Genomic DNA, 22,150 nt, shown 5'->3' on the forward strand with positions numbered 1-22,150 from the left:
GTGTGGGGAAAGATGATGCCATCAGAAGAGAGCCAAATTCTGGTCTTGTTTAAGTGTGACTGTGGCTGTGATTGAAACCCCTGGAGTTACTCCAGATTTATACCAGTGGAAAAGAGAAGAATATGGATCTGAATGTTTTAGTTGTTGTTTTGCTTCTCTCCTCACTTTCTTTTCTCACTGCTGTTTGTTGATCTTTTCTATTTATTTATGCTTTCCCTCTTCAGCCCTTCCACCAGGGTTCCAACCCTCTGTGCTGGCTTCTGTTACACTTGCTCCATCTACTGGACTAACGAATACAAATACAATAATGCTGAAACAGACTCTCCTAGATGGACCAGAGTCACAGCAGAGGATGGTCTGACACTATTATTTACAGAACAAGGTCAGCAGTACCCAGAGCTGGAGCACAATGTGAAAACATCTTTTAAATTCTACACAAGATTAAATAATTCAGGCATAATTCTGTAGTGGCACAAATCTGATTTTGGAGCAGGAAGATCAGAAAACAAGTGTAAAGGTAATTTGGCAGGGACACAGTAAGCTAGTATAACTTGCATAGCTGAGACATTCTGTGGGTATACAAAATGGGTGCACATTGATTTATGCACGGAGGGGAAGAGTGTAGCAGGAACAATGTTTCAATGTTGATAAATGCAAAGTAATGCACACTGGAAAACATAATCCCAACTATACATATAAAATGATGGGGTCTAAATTGGCAGTTACCACTCAAGAAAGAGATCTTGGAGTCATTGTGGATAGTTCTCTGAAGACATCCACTCAATGTGCAGCAGCAATCAAAAAAGCGAAAAGAATGTTGGGAATCATTCAGAAAGGGATAGATAATAAGACAGAAAATATCTTGTTGCCTCTATATAAATCCATGGTACCCCCACATCTTGAATACTGTGTACAGATGTGGTCGCCCCATCTCAAAAAAGATATATTGGAATTGGAAAAGGTTCAGAAAAGGGCAACAAAAATGATTAGAGGTATGAAACGGCTACCACATGAGGAGAGATTAATAAGACTGGGACTTTTCAACTGGAAAAGAGACAACTAAGGGGAGCGGGGGGGGGAACATGATAGAGGTCTACAAAATCATGACTTGTGTGGAAAAAGTAAATAAGGAAGTGTTATTTACTCCTTCTCATAACACAAGAACTAGGAGTCCCCAAATGAAATTAATAGGCAGCAGGTTTAAAACAAACAAGAGGAAGTATTTCTTCACACAACGCACAGTCAACCTGTGGAACTCCTTGCCAGAGGATATTGTGAAAGCCAAGACTATAACAGGGTTCAAAAAAGAGGTCCATCAATGGCTATTGTCCAGGATGGCCAGGGATGGTGTCCCTAGCCTCTGTTTGCCAGAAGCTGGGAATGGGCAACTGGGGATGGATCACTTGATAATTATCTGTTCTGTTCATTCCCTCTGGGGCACCTGGCGTTGGTCACAGTTGGAAGACAGGATACTGGGCTAGAGGGACCTTTGGTCTGACCCAGTATGGCTGTTACGTTCTAAAGGAAGTGTAGCAGATGACTGTTACACTTGGGAGAGTGGGAGTCAATCTGGGTTTGCAGGCCCAGATAAAAATGCTAAGGGCTGACTAACAGGAAGTACTTAGCGTCTGACGCTGTCAGGTACCATATGGCGTGCTCTCTCTCTCTATATATATATCTATATATGGCTATACATATGGTTAATGTATTCTCAATCTGTTCCACACAAACTTCCAGTTTTATCATATTTGAAATAAATTTTCATTATTGGCAGTATATATATTTTTCATATATTTTGAAATACATTAAAAATCTCTCTCCTCTGTTCAGAAGCTAGTGATAAAGCTGGACTGTGTGTGACTCTTTACTGGCTTCCTTTGCCTGAGCAACTGTGACAGACTGAGCCAGCCCAGATTGATCCCTATTGTGACCAGTGACCTCTCCCGCAATACTCAACACCAATACTCCCTTCCTTGTTGGCAGATGTGATGCCAACGTGGAATCCACCTTCATGGTATGAGTGTCCCTGGACCAGCCATTCTGCCTGTATCTCTCTATCCCCAGCAAACACACAGATGGACAGTACTGCATAGGTTTTCATCAGCCAGTTGGTGGAATTTACTCCAGGGATCCTGGCCACAATGTAGTCAATGGGAGTTTTCCATTGACCTGAATGTGGCCAGGATTTCATCCCCAGTGACTAAGAAGTCACAAGAACTGGTTTAAATGCTTTAGTTTCTCAAACCTATTATAATATGCATTTTGTCTTTTTCCCAGAGAAAGCAGACGCATGTCAAGGAGAAAAGCTCTAAAGAAAGCAGGACCACATACTAGAACATTCCTCTAGAGAGCACAGCGAAGTCTCTTTTGGTGTCCCAACACAGCCTGGTTTTGCTGGCAGTGATGTAAGACATTCTCTGTGTCGCTCACGGACACCATCCCCACAGGTCACGCTGCAAGGACTCCAGGGCTGCCACAGGCTCCATGTTTCTGTGGATACGTGAGATCACAGCAATGAGGAATGCAGCCAGACTCATTTCATCTTACAGCAAAGCTTTCAACTATCCCTCCTTTATATAAAAACTGATCAACCCCAACTCTGCAATTATAACCCTGTAAAGTAAATAGCTACCGGGGCCTGCACCTGCTCCCATCGGAGTCAGGGGCAATGCTTCCATCACCTCCCATGGCAGCAGGATTGCACTCCTACTCTGTTAACTAAGGCCAGCAGGATATGCCTTGTACAACAGCAAATGGAAATGAATCCACAAGTCTTTCTAACGACTTAGAAGTTTAGGCATTTATAGGGTCCAGTTCCTACCTTGTGTACGCTGGTTTTACATTAGCATAGCTATTGATTTCAGCGGGGTTACCCCTGATTTATACTGCTGGGAGAGGAGTCCGAGGCCCAAAGGGACTATTGAAAAAGCAGTGTTGGTTTCTCTCCTGTTATCTTCATAACACACAAATTATGTTGAACCACTAGTTTAACAGTTTTTTAGAAGTCCTAATCTTTTATTGTTTGAGGGGGCACTCAAGGAGTTTTAGGATGAAAATTTAAGTTTTTTTTAAGGGGGCAAGGTTCAAGGAAGAATGCATTTTCATTATTTTAAATGCAATGAAAGCAGTTTTTTGTTTGAATTTCAGTATCCTCTTGCTGTGTTCATAACTCAAACTTTACAGCACTGAGAATCCAGAAGCTGAAAGTGACCATGCCTGCCAACTTTTGAATGCTATAAATAACATTAGGAAAGAAAAATACAACACCCTTAAACACTAATAAAATTCATTAGTCCTGGTGTGATTTTTTTTTTGGAGAGACAGAACAATGTGTGATAGATATCTTGGGATTGTCCCCATTAAATATTATTAGTTGGCTTATAGGAACTGATTTGAAATGGACCAGAAATAAAACCATTAAACTGACTATTTTCATTATTTAGGAGGAGTAAAATGCAAAAAGTAAAACTACATAAATGATGGGAAAGTAAATTAGGGTTTTCTTAATTCTCTGTAATAATTCTGGTGTTGCTATTACTAATACAGGTCATGAAATTTAGTTTTAATTACATGATTCTTAACCTTATAGTGTCCCTATGACTCTTGCTTTAACCCCTGATTCATGAACTGTTTACACAAATCTAAAGAATGTGGTTGTATGACAGAGATGGAGGTTATGGTACATTAGGTGTAGTATTGTTCATGCTGTGTTATTACTTGCAAAGGACCAAAGGGGAAAATGCAACTGTATTTAAATATGAGGCTTTTAACTGCTTTGGGCCCCAATCCTGTAAATACTTGCAAACATGCCAACATCAGTAAATGTACACAGGTGAGTAGTCCTATTGAACTCAGGGATTACTTACATGCTTGAAGTTACTCACATGCATAAATGATTGCAAGATTGGAGCCTTAGGTTATCAGCTTACTCTCTTTTATATGCCTCTGTGACAAGTGTGTCATGCATATGTGGGATACACCTTGGTTTTACCCCTGTTAATCTCATTCAGTTATAGGAACAGATACTGCAAGATGTTGAGCTCCCCAATTGCTGCTCACTTTAGTGGGAGATGAGGGTCAGATCACATGATCAGGCTCAGCGACTAAATAAAATACACACAATTTAAATCAAAGATATTTTCTAATTTCAGGCCCTCTCCTGTAAGGTACCAATTCTCCTCATCTCTGCAATGATTTCAGTAGGAGCCGAGAGTGCACAATTCCTTACAGAAGACACTTGGGTCTGAATCCACAAAAGGACCAGGGTAGTGCAATGCTGCACTTCACAACACTCTACTTTTAGGCACCTAGAAAATCACAGGAAGGACAAGGTAATCTGAAAAACCTGAGTTAAGTGCTCAGATTCCCCATACAATGAACTGGGAGAGACAGGTTTCAGAGTGGTAGCCATGTGAGTCTGTATCAGCAAAAACAATGAGTCCTTGTGGCACCTTAGAGTCTAACTAATTTATTTGGGCCTAAGCTGTTGTGGGCTAAAACCCTCTTCATCAGATGCATAGAGTGAAAAATACAGAGGAAGGTATAAACACACAGCACATGAAAAGATGGGAGTTGCCTTACCAAGTTTGGGGGGGCGGGGGGGGTCAGTGCTAACGAGCCAATTCATTTAATGTGGAAGTGGGCTATTCTCAAATGTTGACAAGAAGGGGTGAATAACAAGGGAGGAAAAATCACTTTTGTAGTGCTAATGAGGCAAATGTAATCAAGGTGGCCCATTTAAAACAGTTGACAAGAAGGTGTGAGTATCAGCAGGGGGAAATTAATTTTTGTAGTGACAGACACCTTAGAATGTAATCCGCAAAAGCCAGCCTGCGAGACAAGGAGCTGCCTACAGTAGCTAATGGGGAAATGCTGACAAGATGGATGTTTCCTAAACCCCTCCCCTCTCATGGAGTTAGATGCCTAATTCCAGGCTGTAGCGAGGCACCTATCTGTGCTGGCGATTCCCTACCAGGAACCTCTCTCCTGGAGTCAGGTGGGTTTGGTGTCTAAGCTGCTTCTTGCCAGAATGAGTGAGGTGCCTGCCTCATGCCACATAAGATGGCTGGAAGAGGTGGTGATACTGGTGCCACCCACCTTGCTGTTTTAGCCCCATGGTGAGAGCACTCGCCTGGGATGTGGAAGACACAGGTTCAATTCTCCCTCTGCCTGAGGAGGAGAACACTTTTGAACAGAGGTCTCCCTCCCTCCATCTCTTGGGAGCCTTCTCTAACGACTGAGCTAGGGGATATTCTGATATCAGGCCCCCTCCATCTCCCCTGCTGAAGCTCTTCCATTGTATATAAAAGCTTAGCATTGGGCCAGAGACAGAATGAGTCTAGAGTCTTGTGGATAGGGCACCCACCTGGGGAGGGGGAACCCCCAAAATCCAGCCCCCCCTCCTCCAAAGACTAATCATTTATCCAAAGTGGAACAGCTTCAAGAGGAGAGATTGAGGGAGCCCCCTATAAGACTGTCCCATGGATCAGTGGTTAGAGTACTCTCGTGGGAGACCTCCGTGCAAATCATTTCTTCCACACAGGCAGAGAGGAATTGAACTTGTCTCCCATAGCCAGGCTGAGCGTTCTAACAAGCAGGGGTGAAAGTAAGTCTAGAGACTTAGCAGTACGGGGCTGGGCTGGGGCCGGCTCTGGCCCCTGGAAGGGGCGGGGCTGGGGGAGGTCAGAGCCAGCCCCGGCCCATCCCGTACCAGCAAGTGCCTCCCTCCCCCTCCCTGGGGTAACAATAGCAGCTGGGGGTTCTGGCAGTGGTTTAAAGGGCCCAGGGCAGTAGTGGTGGCCAGAACCCTGGGCCCTTTAAATAGTCTCCAGAGCCCCCGCCACCGCTTCCCCAGGGCTCCGGGGACAGGGCTCCGGCTGCCGCTACCGCCCCGGGCCCTTTAAATCGCCGCCCCAGCCCCGCCGCCACTACCCCAGGGCTCCGGCAGCGGGGCTCTGGCAGCAATTTCAAGGGCCGGGGGCTCCAGCTGCTGCTGGGAGCTGCAGGCCCTTTAAATTGCGCCTGGGGAAGCCGATCCACCCCGGTACGGCGCACCGGCTCTTGCCAGTACACCGTACCGGGGCGTACCGGCTTCCTTTCACCTCTGGCTAAAAGTTACAAGGTGGGGAGGCAATGGCACCACCACCTTCTCCAGCCAGATTTTGAATGGGACCTGTCTACCAGATGGGGCCTTATGAGTGAGAGTGCTGGAGGAACACCCATCTTTTCCCCTAGGTTATGAATCGCTCCGGGGCTTAGACATGAGAGAGGTGTACACGCACCTAGAGTGGGGCAGCAGTACACGTGACCAGAGGTAGAAACTTAGGTGGTAGGGAACTTTTACAGCAGAAATTTAGGTGCCAAGTGAGTTAGGCACCTACAGGTTAGGGGGCAGCCTAGCGGGTGTTTCGTGAATCGCAGTGAAGCCTAAAAGCAGAGCGTAGGCACCTAAGTCTGGGGTTCAGGCTCCTAGGTACCTTTGTGGCTCTGGGCCTAAGCACCTTGCAGGTTTGGAGCTCACAATAATCAAAAAGTCTCTCATGGGAGGAAATTACTTCTGTGAAAGATAATAGTTTTAAGCTTCGAATCTTTCCTTACAATCTACTAGAATTACAAAAAACAAAGGAAAAAAGAAAGTAAAGCACAACTTATTTTTCTCCATGGACACAAAATCATTAAGACAAATGGATCTAAAGAGCCAGGGGAAAATCTTTACTACAGAAGAAGACACAGACTGTAAACTAACTGTTAAATGTGAATTTTAAATGTAAAATTGGGGAGCCTATCAACATGCAGGTGTTTAACTGATGAGTTAGACAATTTGAAACACATTGGCAATTCGGGAGTCATGAAAAACAAACACAAGTGAGTGACTGTTTTAATTGTTTTGTGTAGCATCTCTCTCCAATTGTGTGTTTCATTCTCAACTTGCAATGGGATGTTATAATATAGCATGTTATCCAACAGAACAATCAACTCAGATTAATTTTCCCACCCAAAATGACCCCTCTAAAAATTCCACATTCAGTGCTCTTGCAAAGTTATTGCAAGAAGTTAAGGGCTGTCCATATTAGTACATCACATCAGATGTATAAAAAACTTATCTGGAATATGGAGAGTAAGGACCTGCTCCTTCTCTTATTGATGTAAATGGGAACAGGATTGGGCCCTAAGAGACTTGGAAAGCAGGCATAGTTTTGTAGTAATGGAGCAGTCTTGCACATAAGATCTCTTTTCTAATACTGTCATAACTGGTTACTTTGAATTAATCTGCAAATTCTATTTTTATCCCAATTAAAACCACATCAGCTAAATGTGTCAGATATGGATTCAGGCTATAAAACTAGATGGTTCTCAGATCTTCCTAGGGATTAGAATACTCACAGAATAAGGGGGTTTGATTAATATAATCTTACTTACTCAGGGACCTGGTGGAACAAATTTAGATGGAACTTTACCCGTGTCTCATCCTTTTCCTAGATACTGCTCTTCTGCTCCCTTCCCTTGGTAACTACTGCCCCTTCTTATGGTGGCTCTGCCCCTGTTCCCTTTCACCCTTCTTTGGTAGCAGCTGTACTCTCAAGGTGCTACTAACCACCTTCTCCTTATCCCTTTGTATTGCTCACTAAGAACACTAGGGATCAAAATTGAGCCCTGATGTAAGAAAGCACAACTCTCATTGGATTTAATGGGAATTGCATGCAGGCTGAACTTATCCTCAGGTATAACTAAGTGTAATGGGGTGAAATTAAGACCAGAAAGGTCAAGAAAACCTTCCCAATTATGAGTGCTATTGATACTATTTTTGATTATTTTTAGTAGAGTAAAGCCCAGAAACGTCAAATGGGATCAGGACTAGAACATGGAATATTCTCTCAAGCAAATTGGTGAAAGCCTTGTTGCTTGGGACATTTTAAAAGAGTACTGGACAAAACACAGGAGAACATAGTGAAGAGAACAAACTTCCGGCGACCCAGGTAATGCATACACTGGCCTAACAGGAATTTTGTATCTCACACTTCTATGGTATAGAACCAAACTAGATAGATAGATTAGCTGGATGATTTTACTAAAATCAACAGAGAAGCAGTTAACTTTTGACATTTAAGGTGCTATCATTAAGCTTCAGAGTTAGCACCCCATTGAGATGAATAGTCAGAGTGGCCACACCCATCTGAGCTATTGTCTCACGGCCCCTCTCTTTGCAGGTTTAGGAAAACTGCACAACCTTGGTTCACATTTAAAAGGTTTATTTCACAACCTTAGACAGGATAGACTTTTTTTAAACAAACGCTGACATTGTTTAAAAATGGATGGGTCTGAGATGAGAGTACTGGAATGGCATTTTGGTCTGTTCAGGGTTACCTAGAGATCTGTATTTACTACTCAGAGGATGTATGAGGAACTCCCTCTTCACAGGCATCACTAATGCTCTTGGGTGCCACAGCATAAGAGATGCATTCTGTACCCTTCCACCCATAATGCAGCACAAGGTGACCTAATCTCCTTGGTATGGGGTCCAGGATCTCAAAGCCAGATCTGTGCTCAAACTGCCCATTGGGCCAGAATCACAAAAGGATAATAGGTTACTCTATTTCTTCTTCTACATCTTACAAAAGAAAAATATTAACACATCTGTCTTTATTTCACAAATGCAGTCTGTCATGGGATCAAGGTCTTTAGACACAACACAGTCCCAAGCCAGGCTGAAGCACAGCCAGATCATTCAGGAGAGGGGCTTCATGACAAAGTTCTGACTTGGAATGCCACTCCAGCTCATGCAGAAGCAGCAAAGATTTCCATCTTTGTACTGTCTTCAGATGGCTGCACCCTTCACAGAATAACTTGTGCATCTAGAATGCTGCCATGGGCCTTTGAAGTCCTGCAGACACTGCCACAAAGTCAGATGTCCTGCAGTCTAATTAATTTGAAGTTGACATTTTATTTACAGTTACGTGGTATAGGGTTGCTTTTATCCGCTCTGTACAAGTAACTTGTCAGTCACTTACATAAATCCTTTCTTCACATGTGTAGCCTGATTCTTTCTGCTGGAGCTCATAAATACATTACTATAGTGAAAGCAAAGGCTACAAAGCAAATTGCAGGGAGTCATAACAAAGTGAATCCCACAAAATAAAACAGAAATAATGGGCACTGGAATGCATCTGTCTGACTCGATACTTATATAGACCACAGAACTGTAGCATCCAAGCACCTAGGTAGGGGAAAGAAATATAAATAATCTTTCTCCTTCTTCTAGCTATGGAAGAATTGCCTTGATTAATGAATGAATTTTTTAAATGTTTTGTGTGTGTCAGACACAGAGTAATGAGGGAAACTGAAGTTGATGAGATGAGTTTTCCATGCAGTGAGCGTAGAAGTAATTTTCAGGCTATACACTGGTAACTGAAAAGTTAGTAGTTTTACTTCATTCTGTTTTGTAGGTTTTAAAACAGCATAGCAGCACAACTGTAATTAAGCCACAGACAGTATAGCATCTCCTTACTTTATGAAGGACTGAAATTATAAAGCTTGTGTTAATTTTAGAGACTGTCAATCTATGAGGAGCTCTAAAATTCCAGTTTTGTCACTTCAACACACAAGAGAAGACAGAGGAAACATTCGTTCAAGAGACTGTTAAAATTAGGGATGGGCCAGAATCGGAAGCTCTAATCTAAAACACTTTGAATTTTGTGGGAGTGACAATTGGTTATATCCCTGGATTTGAATCTGACCTATGAATTTGATTCCAGGTCAGGTCCAAAACTAGAACGATCTCATTTTCACATTGTGGACTAGGATCAACAGAAACTGCACAATAGCTCATGAGAATGGAGTGGCGTCTGTCCCTGGGTTATCCTTGAACATAAACCACCCGCAAAACCCCATCCCCATCTAAACACCACCTCCTTAGCCAGTCTCTAGTTACAACTGCCCTCCATGAATCAGTAGTGATTTTGACACTCACCTCTCCCCTCCATGATACTGTGAGCACTACCAAACCTGGGATTCCAATCTACCATTCCCAACTGAAAGACTGCCAAAGAAACCTATGAGCTATGCACCCAGGAGAGAGTTCTTCCATCATGGCCAAATCCTGATCACATTAGCAAAACTCCCAGTAATTTCAAATGGGCGCGAAATTGGCCCCTAGCCACTATAGCAGTTTCTCATGTAATTCTTTGCGATTACCAGATTTTAGTTCCTATTGGGACTAGATATCCAGATAATCCACTGGCATGGCAGGTTTGGACTTGTGGTTAGAGTACCTCTAATGTAGTGGTGACATTAAACCATTGCAGTACCACCTGTTATCAACTATCCTGGTGTATCTGTTCACACACAAACAGAATTTTATTCCATCAGCAGTTAATCATGACTTATTTTGTCTGGTGCTATGAGACTCAAAAAGCTACAACTTCATCAATCCAGGTTATCATCCTTATTGACAATATAGAAGGATGGTCATTTTCCTACAGGGTTTCTAATTAAAGACGGAAAATGTCAATACAAACCTATATTCCTTCGGATCACCATACATTCCTTAACTCTTGGGGGCGATTGGCTTTGGCTTGAAATGTCAAAAAGTTCAAAGCAATATTTATTTTTCCCCATGTCAAACAAAGTGCAGTTAAATTCTGTTCTGTTGCTCCCTGGGCGTAGGACATTTTCATCTAGCCACATCGTTCTTTCACCAGGACGTCTGAGAGCTTCCTTATACACAGCAACCTTCCCATTGATGGCCATGCATGGAGGGGAGACAATAAACACCAGAATGGACGACTTGCACATCACTTCTGGTGCCACCACTAACTTGTATCCAAATTTGTGGATGAGGTCTATGGGCCCTGTTGAGGTGATGACTGAGTTGGTCTCCAATGATTTCAGTAACACAGTGACATACATGTCTTGATCAATAGGTGGGCAGTCAAACTCAACCCACTGGGATCCAGAGAGAAAGATTCCTTTGGTAGTTCGCATTCCCAATGCCTCATCAGAGCTTAATCTTCCTAGTTCATAAAGGCTGTTGGTGAATATCACGTCCAATGAAACCACTCTCTCATTCATAGCACACAGTTGTTTGTTCGTGAAAAGTCCAACCTGAAGGAAACTCCTGAGCGCCTCAGAGGTCCTGTTCAAGTCAATGTGAAATACAGGCCATTCCACACTTAGGAGGGTGCTCCCACCCCTCCAGTGGATTTCAGTGCCATTATCAATCTCAGAGATCATTCTGAACCAATAGTCCCCAGCACTCTTGAAATAGAAACATTCAAACCCTACCATTCCCTGTAACTGGCTTGGTGGAAGCTGTTTTTTTGCAATCGTCTGGTTGGTGCTGGCATCCAGCAGTAGGATGGATACATTCTTTGCTGTCACATTACCATTGACAAAGTACTGAAAATCAACAGACACTGTGTCGTTACTTAAGGCTACATGACACGGTCGCTCCAAGAGGAGATATTCCATTTCACCAAGAACTGAAAGAAAACAGTTTCACAAGATTGTTAATAAGCAAAAAGAAAAGTGAATACCACACATTTCATTAATATTATGGACAATCAGCTGCTTTAAGAAGTGGTGCCCAATCCTTTCAAAGCAAATGAATCAATTTAGTCGAGTAAGACCTTGGCTATACCAACTGGCGCTCACCCCTTTCCATTCATGCAGAGCTGTGGTTTGGAGCAAGTCAAGCTCCATCAGAAATTACAGTGTGCACAACGGGAAGAGCAGAGAACATCAGTCACACAAGCCTGAAGTATCAGAGCAGGTGATGTCTAGCAGCAATTGGAAACCACTGCTTTACAATTAATAACCATTTTATTTATAAAGCTTAATTACAGGACAACCTTACAGAAAAGATCCCTTAAAAATTCATATCTTAGTTATGAAGGCCTTTTGTAGTTCCCAACTTTAAAATCTATCAAGCAAAAGTAATCTGAGGTCCCACTTCTGAATTATCCTTCTTTATCTTTTATTCAAAATCAAGATCTCTCCCAGCTTCACAATGTCCTGCTGCTGTTCCACTTACTTTTACTATAATGAAAAAAAATAGAATTGGAGTTTCTAAAAGCAGAAGTGTAGAAAATACCACCCAAGTTATACAAATTAACAATACTATATGATGCTTTTTGAAGCCACTTTTCATACTGCTAGTTTACAAATCTTTCATAGAATCATAGAAGTGTAGCATTGGAAGGGACCTCAAGAAGTCTTCTAGTCCAGTCCCCTGCACTCAAGGCAGGACTAAGAATTATCTAGACCATCCTGACAGGTGTTTGTCTAACCTGCTCTTAAAAACCTCCAATGACAGAGATTCCACAACCACCCTAGGCAATTTATTCCAGTGCTTAACTCCCCTGACATTTAGGAAGTTTTTCCTAATGTCCAACCTAAACCTCCCTTGCTGCAATTTAAGCCCCTCGCTTCTTGTCCTATCCTCAGAGGTTAAGAACAACAATTTTTCTCCCTCCTCCTTGTGAAAAACCTTTCATGTATTTGAAAACTGTTATCATGGCCCCCCTCAATCTTCTCCAGACTGAACAAACCCAGTTTTTTCAATCCACCCTCATAGGTCAGGTTTTCTAGACCTTTAATCATTTATAATTAATCATTAATCCTCTGGATTTTCTGTAATTTTTCCACATCTTTCCTGAAATGTGACACCCAGAACTGTACACAATACTCCAGTTGAGGCCTTATCAGTGGGGAGAAGAGCAGAAGAATTACTTCTTGTGTCTTGCTTACAACACTCCTGCTAATGCATCCCAGAATGATGATTGCTTTTTTTTGCAACAGTGTTACACTCTTGACTCATTTAGCTTGTGATCCACTATAACCCCCAGATCCCTTTCCATAGTACTCCTTCCTAGGTAGTCATTTTTCATGTGTGCAATTGATTGTTCCTTCCTAAGTGGAGTACTTTGCATTTGTTCTTATTGAATTTCATCCTATTTACTTCAGACCATTTCTCCAGTTTGTCCAGATCATTTTGGATTTTATTCCTGTCCACCAAAGCTCTTGCAACCCCTCCCAGATTGGTATTGTCAGCAAAATTTATAAGTGAACTCTCTATGCCATTATCTAAATCACTGATGAAGATATTGAACAGATCAGACCCAGGACTGATTCCTGCAGGATCCCATTTGATATGCCCTTCCAGTTTGACTGTGAACCACTGGTAATGATGGTTTTCCAACCAGTTATGCATCCACCTTATAGTAGCCCCATCTAGGTTGGACTTCCCTCTTTTGTTTATGAGAAAGTCAATGTGAGACAGTATCAAAAGCCTTACTAAACTCAAGATATACCAAATCTACCACTTCCCCCAATCCGCAAGGCTTGTTACTCTGTCAAAGAAAGCTATTAGGTTGGTTTGACATGATTTGTTCTTGACAAATCCATGCTGACTGTTATTTATCACCTTATTATCTTCTAGGTGTTTGCAAATTGATTGCTTAATTATTTGCTCCATTATCTTTCTGGTTATTGAAGTTAAACTGACCGGTCAATAATTCCCCAGGTTGTCCTTATTTCCCTTTTTATAGACTGGCACTATATTTGCCCTTTTCTAGTCCTCTGGAATCACTCCCGTCTTCCCTGAGTTTTCAAAGATAATTGCTAATGGCTCAGATATCTCCTCAGTCAGCTCCTTGAGTATTCTAGGATGTATATCATCAGGCCCTGGCAACATGAAGACAGTAACTAGTCTAAGTAATATTTAACTAGTTCTTCTTTTATTTTAGCCTCAGATCCTAACTCATTTTCACTGGCATTCACTATGTTAGACATCCAATCACCACCAACCTTTTTGGTGAAAACTGAAACAAAAAAGTCTGTTAGCACTTCTGCCATTTCCACATTTTCTGTGATTATTTCCCACCCCACTCTCCTCACTGAGAATGGGCTTACGCTGTCCTTAGTCTCCCTCTTGCTTCTAATGGATTTATAGAATGTTTTCTTGTTACCCTTTATGTCTCTAGCTAGTTTAATCTCATTTTGTGCCTTGGGCTTCCTAATTTTGTCCTTACATACTCGTGTTATTTGTTTATATTCAGCCTTTGTAATTTGACCTAGTTTCCACTTTTTGTAGGTCTCTCTTTTGAGCTTCAAATCATTGACTAATTAAGCCAGAGTGGTCTCTTCCCATCTTTCCTGTGCAGTGGGATAGTTGGCTCTTGTTCCCTTAATAAGGTCTCTTTGAAAAACTCATTTTATTTTACTAATTTACATCACAGAGATGCTTGAGGAGTGAAAGAGCTGAAAATAAAAGCAATGATAACAGCAGCATTTTTTCCCCATCTAAGATGTGGTGCAGCATGTCGAAATGACGTCATTTCATTATAAACGGAGTGGTTTTACTTTAAATCTAATTGTGGCATGAGCATGCTTGTGCAGGTTATCAAATTATTCTGGAACATGCTTTGACTAGCAGGGAAAGACAATATCTAACGCACAGGACCTAGAGAGATCCCAGTTCTGCTATAATTCTCCTGTGAGACCGCAGGCAACTCACTTAGGAATCTGAGGCACAGAGAAGTTATCTGCAAAATGAGAATGACACTTATCTGCCTCACAGGGGTGCTGTGCTGTGCTTTGGGACTTACTTCGTTAATATCTGTAAAATGCTTTGAGATTCTTGGATGGACATCTACATGCCATCACAAAAAACAAATGTCCCCATTTCTATTGTGAGCTAGATTACATCCCAAACTGTTACAGTTGAAAGGCCTGTTAAATGTAGAACTGATCTCTTGTCATAGTGCTGGGAGCAAAGATGTGGGTTTGTGTAACGGGGCAGGTGCAGTATTTAATAACTGTCTGTAATTCAGTTTCTCACACATATTTTGAGAGCAAATAGCTGTAAATTTTGCACCATTTATATCTGGTCTTCATCTTTTTGGCCAGTGTGCAGCTTGTTACCACACCACATCCATAGAAGCAGACTAAATCAGGACTCCAAACTTTTCAAGGCTGTACACTAAGGTTGAGCAATGCATAGCTTAATTTTCTTGCTTGAGCTTGAAAATGTACTGAGAGTCAAAATACCAACTTCACTTAATTTAAATGTCAGGGATAACATTTTCAAAACATCTAAGTGAATTAGGAGCTTAAACCCCATTTTCAAAGTGAATTAGACACTTAGTAACTCATGTCTCTCTGAAAAGTCAATGGTTTTTAAGCACCTAGGTGCCTGTCACTTTTGAAAACTGGCATTTAGGGCTCCTACATCACTTAAGTGCATTGGAAAAAATTTTCATTGCTCTACATTCCCCCACTTCCTTTGAATTATGTGAACTACAGTGATATAGAAGGTTTGCCATACAACATTGCTCAGTTAGTTACTGGTGACAGCCAGGATTGCTTGCTGATACCCACAGAAATCTGTTCAGTATATTATGTTTCTTATTCTGAACAAATCCACAGCTGGAGAAGGTCCTCCTTCCGTTCTGATACAAATACAGCCTTCAGTTAAGTCATTTACATTTTTCACAAGTCCAGGACTATATTTCTGGGCACTCTTGAGATGGATTCTGTGCATGTTCCCAATGAACCAGATCATCTGTTAACACCACTACACATTAACATTTTCAAATGACTTTAGTTAAATATCTACAGTACGCCTTTTAGAGTTACAATACTCACCATAATCACAGAGCACAACTAACAATAGATTTGAAAAATCTTTCAACATCTGTTTCATTCTGATCAGTGGGCTCCCAGGTCCTTTTATTCCTCATGTCCTTTTTCACCCCCAAAGCGCACACACTTTTTTCAAGAACACCTGAAAATTAAAACTTCAAAAAATTAGAACCCTGTTGAATTTGCTTCATAAAAGAAAAAAACCCTGAACATTAGTTGAAAAACTTTTGACAAATACTTAATATCTCCATTTCCTCTTCTATCCACCTTACAATCAGCTACATATCTCCAGTGCACCTAGACATGCATGGCTACAATTCAGTATATAACAAAGTTCACCTCCCCAATGTCAGTTCCTGTATCAGAACAATGAGATTTTCTTATCGCTTTACCCTTCCAACCAACCTGTTAAGGTCTGGATAGCAATCCCATTGCAAAGACTGCAGTAGTCAGCTTTTATATAAGGATCATAGAATCATAGAATATCAGGGTTGGAAGGGACCTCAGGAGGTCATCTAGTCCAACCCCCTGCTCAAAAGCAGGACCCATCCCCAATTAAATCATCCCAGCCAGGGCTTTGTCAAGCCTGACCTTAAAAACTTCTAAGGAAGGAGATTCCACCACCTCCCTAGGCAACGCATTCCAGTGTTTCACCACCCTCCTAGTGAAAAAGTTTTTCCTAATATCCAACCTAAACCTCCCCCACTGCAACTTGAGACTATTACTCCTTGTCCTGTCCTCTTCCACCACCAAGAATAGTCTAGAACCATCCTCTCTGGAATCACCTCTCAGGTAGTTGAAAGCAGCTATCAAATCCCCCCTCATTCTTCTCTTCTGCAGACTAAACAATCCCAGTTCCCTCAGCCTCTCCTCATAAGTCATGTGTTCCAGACCCCTAATCATTTTTGTTGCTCTTCGCTGGACTCTCTCCAATTTATCCACATCCTTCTTGTAGTGTGGGACCCAAAACTGGACACAGTACTCCAGATGAGGCCTCACCAATGTCGAATAGAGGGGGACGATCACGTCCCTCGATCTGCTCGCTATGCCCCTACTTATACATCCCAAAATGCCATTGGCCTTCTTGGCAACAAGGGCACACTGCTGACTCATATCCAGCTTCTCGTCCACTGTCACCCCTAGGTCCTTTTCCGCAGAACTGCTGCCTAGCCATTCGGTCCCTAGTCTGTAGCTGTGCATTGGGTTCTTCCGTCCTAAGTGCAGGACCTTGCACTTATCCTTATTGAAACTCATCAGATTTCTTTTGGCCCAATCCTCCAATTTGTCTAGGTCCCTCTGTATCCTATCCCTGCCCTCCAGCGTATCTATCACTCCTCCCAGTTTAGTATCATCGGCAAATTTGCTGAGAGTGCAATCCACACCATCCTCCAGATCATTTATGAAGATATTGAACAAAACCGGCCCCAGGACCGACCCCTGGGGCACTCCACTGGACACCGGCTGCCAACTAGACATGGAGCCATTGATCACTACCCGTTGAGCCCGACAATCTAGCCAACTTTCTACCCACCTTATAGTGCATTCATCCAGCCCATACTACTTTAACTTGCTGACAAGAATACTGTGGGAGACAGTGTCAAAAGCTTTGCTAAAGTCAAGAAACAATACATCCACTGCTTTCTCTTCATCCACAGAACCAGTAATCTCATCATAGAAGGCGATTAGATTAGTCAGGCATGACCTTTGCTCGGTGAATCCATGCTGACTGTTCCTGATCACTTTCCTCTCATGTAAGTGCTTCAGGATTGATTCTTTGAGGACCTGCTCCATGATTTTTCCGGGGACTGAAGTGAGGCTGACTGGCCTGTAGTTCCCAGGATCCTCCTTCTTCCCTTTTTTAAAGATTGGCACTACATTAGCCTTTTTCCAGTCATCCGGGACTTCCCCCGTTCGCCATGAGTTTTCAAAGATAATGGCCAATGGCTCTGCAATCACAGCCGCCAGTTCCTTTAGCACTCTCGGATGCAACTCGTCCGGCCCCATGGACTTGTGCATGTCCAGCTTTTCTAAATAGTCCCTAACCACCTCTTTCTCCACAGAGGGCTGGCCATCTATTCCCCATGTTGTGATGCCCAGTGCAGCAGTCTGGGAGCTGACCTTGTTCGTGACGACAGAGGCAAAAAAAGCATTGAGTACATTAGCTTTTTCCACATCCTCTGTCACTAGGTTGCCTCCCTCAGTCATTAAGGAGCCCACAGTTTCCTTGGCTTTCTTCTTGTTGCCAACATACCTGAAGAAACCCTTCTTGTTACTCTTAACATCTCTCGCTAGCTGCAGCTCCAGGTGCGATTTGGCCCTCCTGATTTCATTCCTACATGCCCGAGCAATATTTTTATACTCTTCCCTGGTCATATGTCCAACCTTCCACTTCTTGTAAGCTTCTTTTTTATGCTTAAGATCTGCTAGGATTTCACCGTTAAGCCAAGCTGGTCGCCTGCCATATTTACTACTCTTTCGACACATCGGGATGGTTTGTCCCTGTAACCTCAACAGGGATTCCTTGAAATACAGCCAGCTCTCCTGGACTCCTTTCCCCTTCATGTTAGTCCCCCAGGGGATCCTACCCATCCATTCTCTGAGGGAGTCGAAGTCTGCTTTCCTGAAGTCCAGGGTCCGTATCCTGCTGCTTACCTTTCTTCCCTGTGTCAGGATCCTGAACTCAACCAACTCATGGTCACTGCCTCCCAGATTCCCATCCACTTTTGCTTCCCCTACTAATTCTTCCCGGTTTGTGAGCAGCAGATCAAGAGAAGCTCCCCCCCTAGTTGGCTCCTCTAGCACTTGCACCAGGAAATTGTCCCCTACGCTTTCCAAAAACTTCCTGGATTGTCTGTGCACCGCTGTATTGCTCTCCCAGCAGATATCAGGAAAATTAAAGTCACCCAGGATCTCGATGCATTAAAGCAGGGGTTCTCAAACTTCATTGCACCGTGACCCTCCTTCTGCCAAAAAACATTACTGCATGACCCCAGGAGGGGAGACCAAAGTCTGAGCCTGCCCAAGCCCTGCCGCCCCGGATCAGGGTGGGGGCCAAAGCTGAACCCCGAGTCCCGCCTCCCTGGGCCGAAGCCCTTGCTCTTCGGCCCCAGGCACTGGGCTCCAGCAAGTCTAACATGAGCCCTGGTGACCCCATAAAATAGGGTCCTGACCCACTTTGGGGTCCTGACCCACAGTTTGAGAACCGCTGCGCTAAAGCAACAGGATTCATATAAAGTACAGATTGGTTAAAACTGAGAATACAACATGGATTCTGACCTCTACACACATAGGCACTGAGAGATTATTGCTAGTGTTCATTGAATCATAGGACTGGAAGGGACCTGGAGAGGTCATCTACTCCAGTTCCCTGCAGTCATGGCAGGAGTAAGTATTATCTAGACCAGAGGTGGGCAAACTACGGCCTGCGGGCCACATCCTGCCCGGCCCCTGAGCTCCCGGCCGCTCCCCTGCTGTCCCCCCTCCCCTGCAGCCTGAGCGGGCCGTGCTGTGCCACCTGCGCTCTGGCCCACTGCTCTTGCTGGGCAGTGTGGTGGCGTGACTGGCTCTGGCATGGTAAGGGGGCGGGGGGTCCCAGGGCAGCAGTCAGGGGGCGGTTGGATGGGTCAGGGGTTCTGGGGGGGGCACTCAGGGAGTGCGGGGGGTTGGATGGGTGGGAGGTTTTTTGGGGGGGGCTCAGGGAATAGGGGGGGTTGGATAGGGCGTGGGAGTCCCAGGGGGCCTGTCAGGAGTTGGGGGTGTGGATAGGGATTGGGGCAGTCAGGGGTTAGATAGGGGATGAGGTCCTGGGGGGCAATTCGGGGTGGGGGTCCAAGGAGGGAGCGGTCAGGGGACAACGAGCAGGGGGGTTGGAGGGGTCAGGGATTCTGAGGGGGGGCAGATAGAGTGTGGGGGCCAGGCTGTTTGGGGAGGCACAGCCTTCCCTACCCGGCCCTCCATATAGTTTTGCAACCCCGATGTAGCCCTCGAGCCAAAAAGTTTGCCCACCCCTGATCTAGACCATCCCTGACAGGTGTTTGTCTACCCTGCTCTTAAAAAATCTCCAATGATGGAGATTCCACAACCTCCCTAGGCAATTTATTCCAGCGCTTGCATATATAAAACCATCAATAACTTTGCTTTCTGTTAACTGTTTTGTTTGTGTTTAAAGAGAATCCTCATTAGCACAAAAATGAATCAATATAAATCTGTCATTGATTCTCAGACTTCCCTTTTGGTTCAGGTTTATCAATATATTTAATAATCACTGTTAGATCTACAATTTGTTTGCACATCCTTGATATTAATCAGAGGGGGAAGGTGCTAAAATTTGGAGTTTCACCATCTATTTTATTGGTGAATCAGATATTTTAAGTCTAAATTTTGTCAGTTTCACCTGCAGTTGATTGTGCCACAATTATAGATGCCATTTTTGACAATTCGTCCTACAATGCATATTTTTTATTTTCGTTCCACTTATATAGATTAATCACAATTTTGTTTTAAAGTAAATCGAGTAAATCTCCATGAAGCTTGTAGTAAAAAAAAGTAGGACCATGACTATGATCGCAGCAGCAACAATTTGTTTGAAAAGGAAGTTACAATCAACCCAAAAGATAAGACCCTCCCAAAAGGCACTATTATCAAAGAAAGGCTATTATTATTATTTGCATTATAATGGTGTCTACCCTACTGTGCTAGATACTGTACAAACACAATGAAGAATGAGTTCTGGCTCGATAGAGTTTATAATTAATTTTAAGATGAGAGAACACAGGTAGATACAACCAATAGATGGGGGAAGAGCACAAAGGTGACAGTGAGACAAGTTTTAAGTCTCTCAGTCACAAGCAGACCATTCAATTTGTCAGTAATCGTAAACACAGTGAGTTCATTTAATATTGACAAGATTGTTAAAGTCATTGATCTAGAATATAGGAGGAATATCACATAAAAGTTTTTTATTTTCTTGGTTTCTTCTCCTGTATTCCCCATGTCCATCCTTCCTCCACATTCTCTTACCCAGCAGAGAGACTGATTAATAGTAGCATGCACAGCTTTGCAAAGCAATAAGTAAAGGGTAATATGATAATAAAGCCACATATATCTGAAGAATGTAATCATCACTGAGTCCAAGGCCTTAACAGGATTCTAAAAAGGATTAGACATTGATATAGGTAGTGAGAACATCCACAGTTATATTAGAGAGGATGCAGATTATACAGTGATAATTAAGCCTTATGTCTCAAGACATAAATTCACTGCTAAAGGTTAAAATGGGCAGATTATTCCATAACTGCCTTTTATGGGTATTCTTGCACTTCCCTTTGCAACATGTGGTACTGGCCATCGTCAGGGACAACATACCAGATCAGGTGGACTGTAAGTCCTGTATGGCAATTCCTCCATTCCTACCATAAGAACATAAGGATGGCCATATTGGGTCAGACCAAAGGTCCATCTAGCCCAGTATCTTGTCTTCTGACAGTGGCCAATGCCAGATGCTTCAGCAGGAATGAACAGAACAGGACAATTGGCTGTGAGTGACCCCAGTGTGTTAGGGAGGGAGTGCATCGGAGGTGAGGGGTGGCTGTGAGTGACTCCAGTGTGCGTGTGTGTGAGGTTGTCTTGAGGATAGGGGTGACGGTGGTGAATGCCTCAGTTTCCCCATCTGTAAAATGTGGATACTGACCTTCTGTGCAAAGCGCTTTGAGACCTAATGATGAAAATCATTAGATAAGAGCTAGGTATTATTATTATATCTCTGTGCCTCTGTTTCCCATCCCACCCTTTGCCTGTCTTGTCTATTTAGAGTATAAACCTATCGGGGCAAGGATTCTCTCTTACAAAGCATATGCACAGCACCTAGCACAATGGAGGTCCCAGAATTAGTTGGGGTCTTTAGGTGCTACTGTAATGCAAATAATAATTGCAACCTTCTCTTTTTTGGCCTTTACCCTTTTCATCTATTCAAAATTTCCCTGATAAAATCATCTCCTTAAATCCTTTCCAGTCTTTTAGGACAGGGATTCTCAACCAGGACTATGTGTACCCCCGGGGATATGCAGAGATTTTCCGGGGGTATGTCAACTCATCTACGTATTTCCCTAGCTTTACAACAGGCTACATAAACAGCACTAGCGAAGTCAGTACAAACTAAAATTTCATACAGTGACTTGTTTATATTACTCTCCATAATATACACTGAAATGTAAGTACAATATTTATATTCCAGTGGATTTATTTTATAATTATATGGTAAAAATGAGAAAGCCAGCAATTTTTCAGTTATAGCATGCTGTCACACTTGTATTTTTATGTCTGATTTTTGTAAGCAAGTTGTTTTTCAGTGAGGTGAAACTTGGGGGGTATGGAAAACAAAGACTCCTGAAAAGGGTACAGTAGCCTGGAAAGGTTCAGAGCCACTGTTTTAGGCTGTACCTACATGGAGAATTTTAGAAATTCTCCCACCATTGGCCTAGTACCAATGCTGCTCAACTGGTGGAAGCACTAA

General features: G+C 43.0%; 1 protein-coding gene across 4 annotated transcripts in view; it reads right to left on the reverse strand.

Moving 5' to 3' along the window:
• THSD1 (thrombospondin type 1 domain containing 1) overlaps positions 1-22,150 on the reverse strand; it is a 31,095-nt gene that overhangs the window by 4,801 nt on the left and 4,144 nt on the right. For 3 of the 4 annotated variants that reach the window (XM_073342800.2, XM_073342790.2, XM_073342811.2), the window contains 3 exons: positions 15,643-15,781; positions 10,515-11,477; positions 2,332-2,490 (listed from right to left, as the gene is read on the reverse strand). In XM_073342800.2, coding sequence (XP_073198901.2) covers positions 2,332-2,490; positions 10,515-11,477; positions 15,643-15,700 — 1,180 coding nt within the window. In that variant the 5' untranslated portion in view covers positions 15,701-15,781. The remainder of the gene's footprint in view (positions 1-2,331; positions 2,491-10,514; positions 11,478-15,642; positions 15,782-22,150) is intronic. The other variant, XM_073342822.2, reaches the window with a different exon arrangement.

The sequence above is a fragment of the Lepidochelys kempii genome, chromosome 1 (assembly GCF_965140285.1).
Source record: "Lepidochelys kempii isolate rLepKem1 chromosome 1, rLepKem1.hap1, whole genome shotgun sequence".
In the NCBI taxonomy this organism is placed as follows: Eukaryota; Metazoa; Chordata; order Testudines; family Cheloniidae; genus Lepidochelys; species Lepidochelys kempii.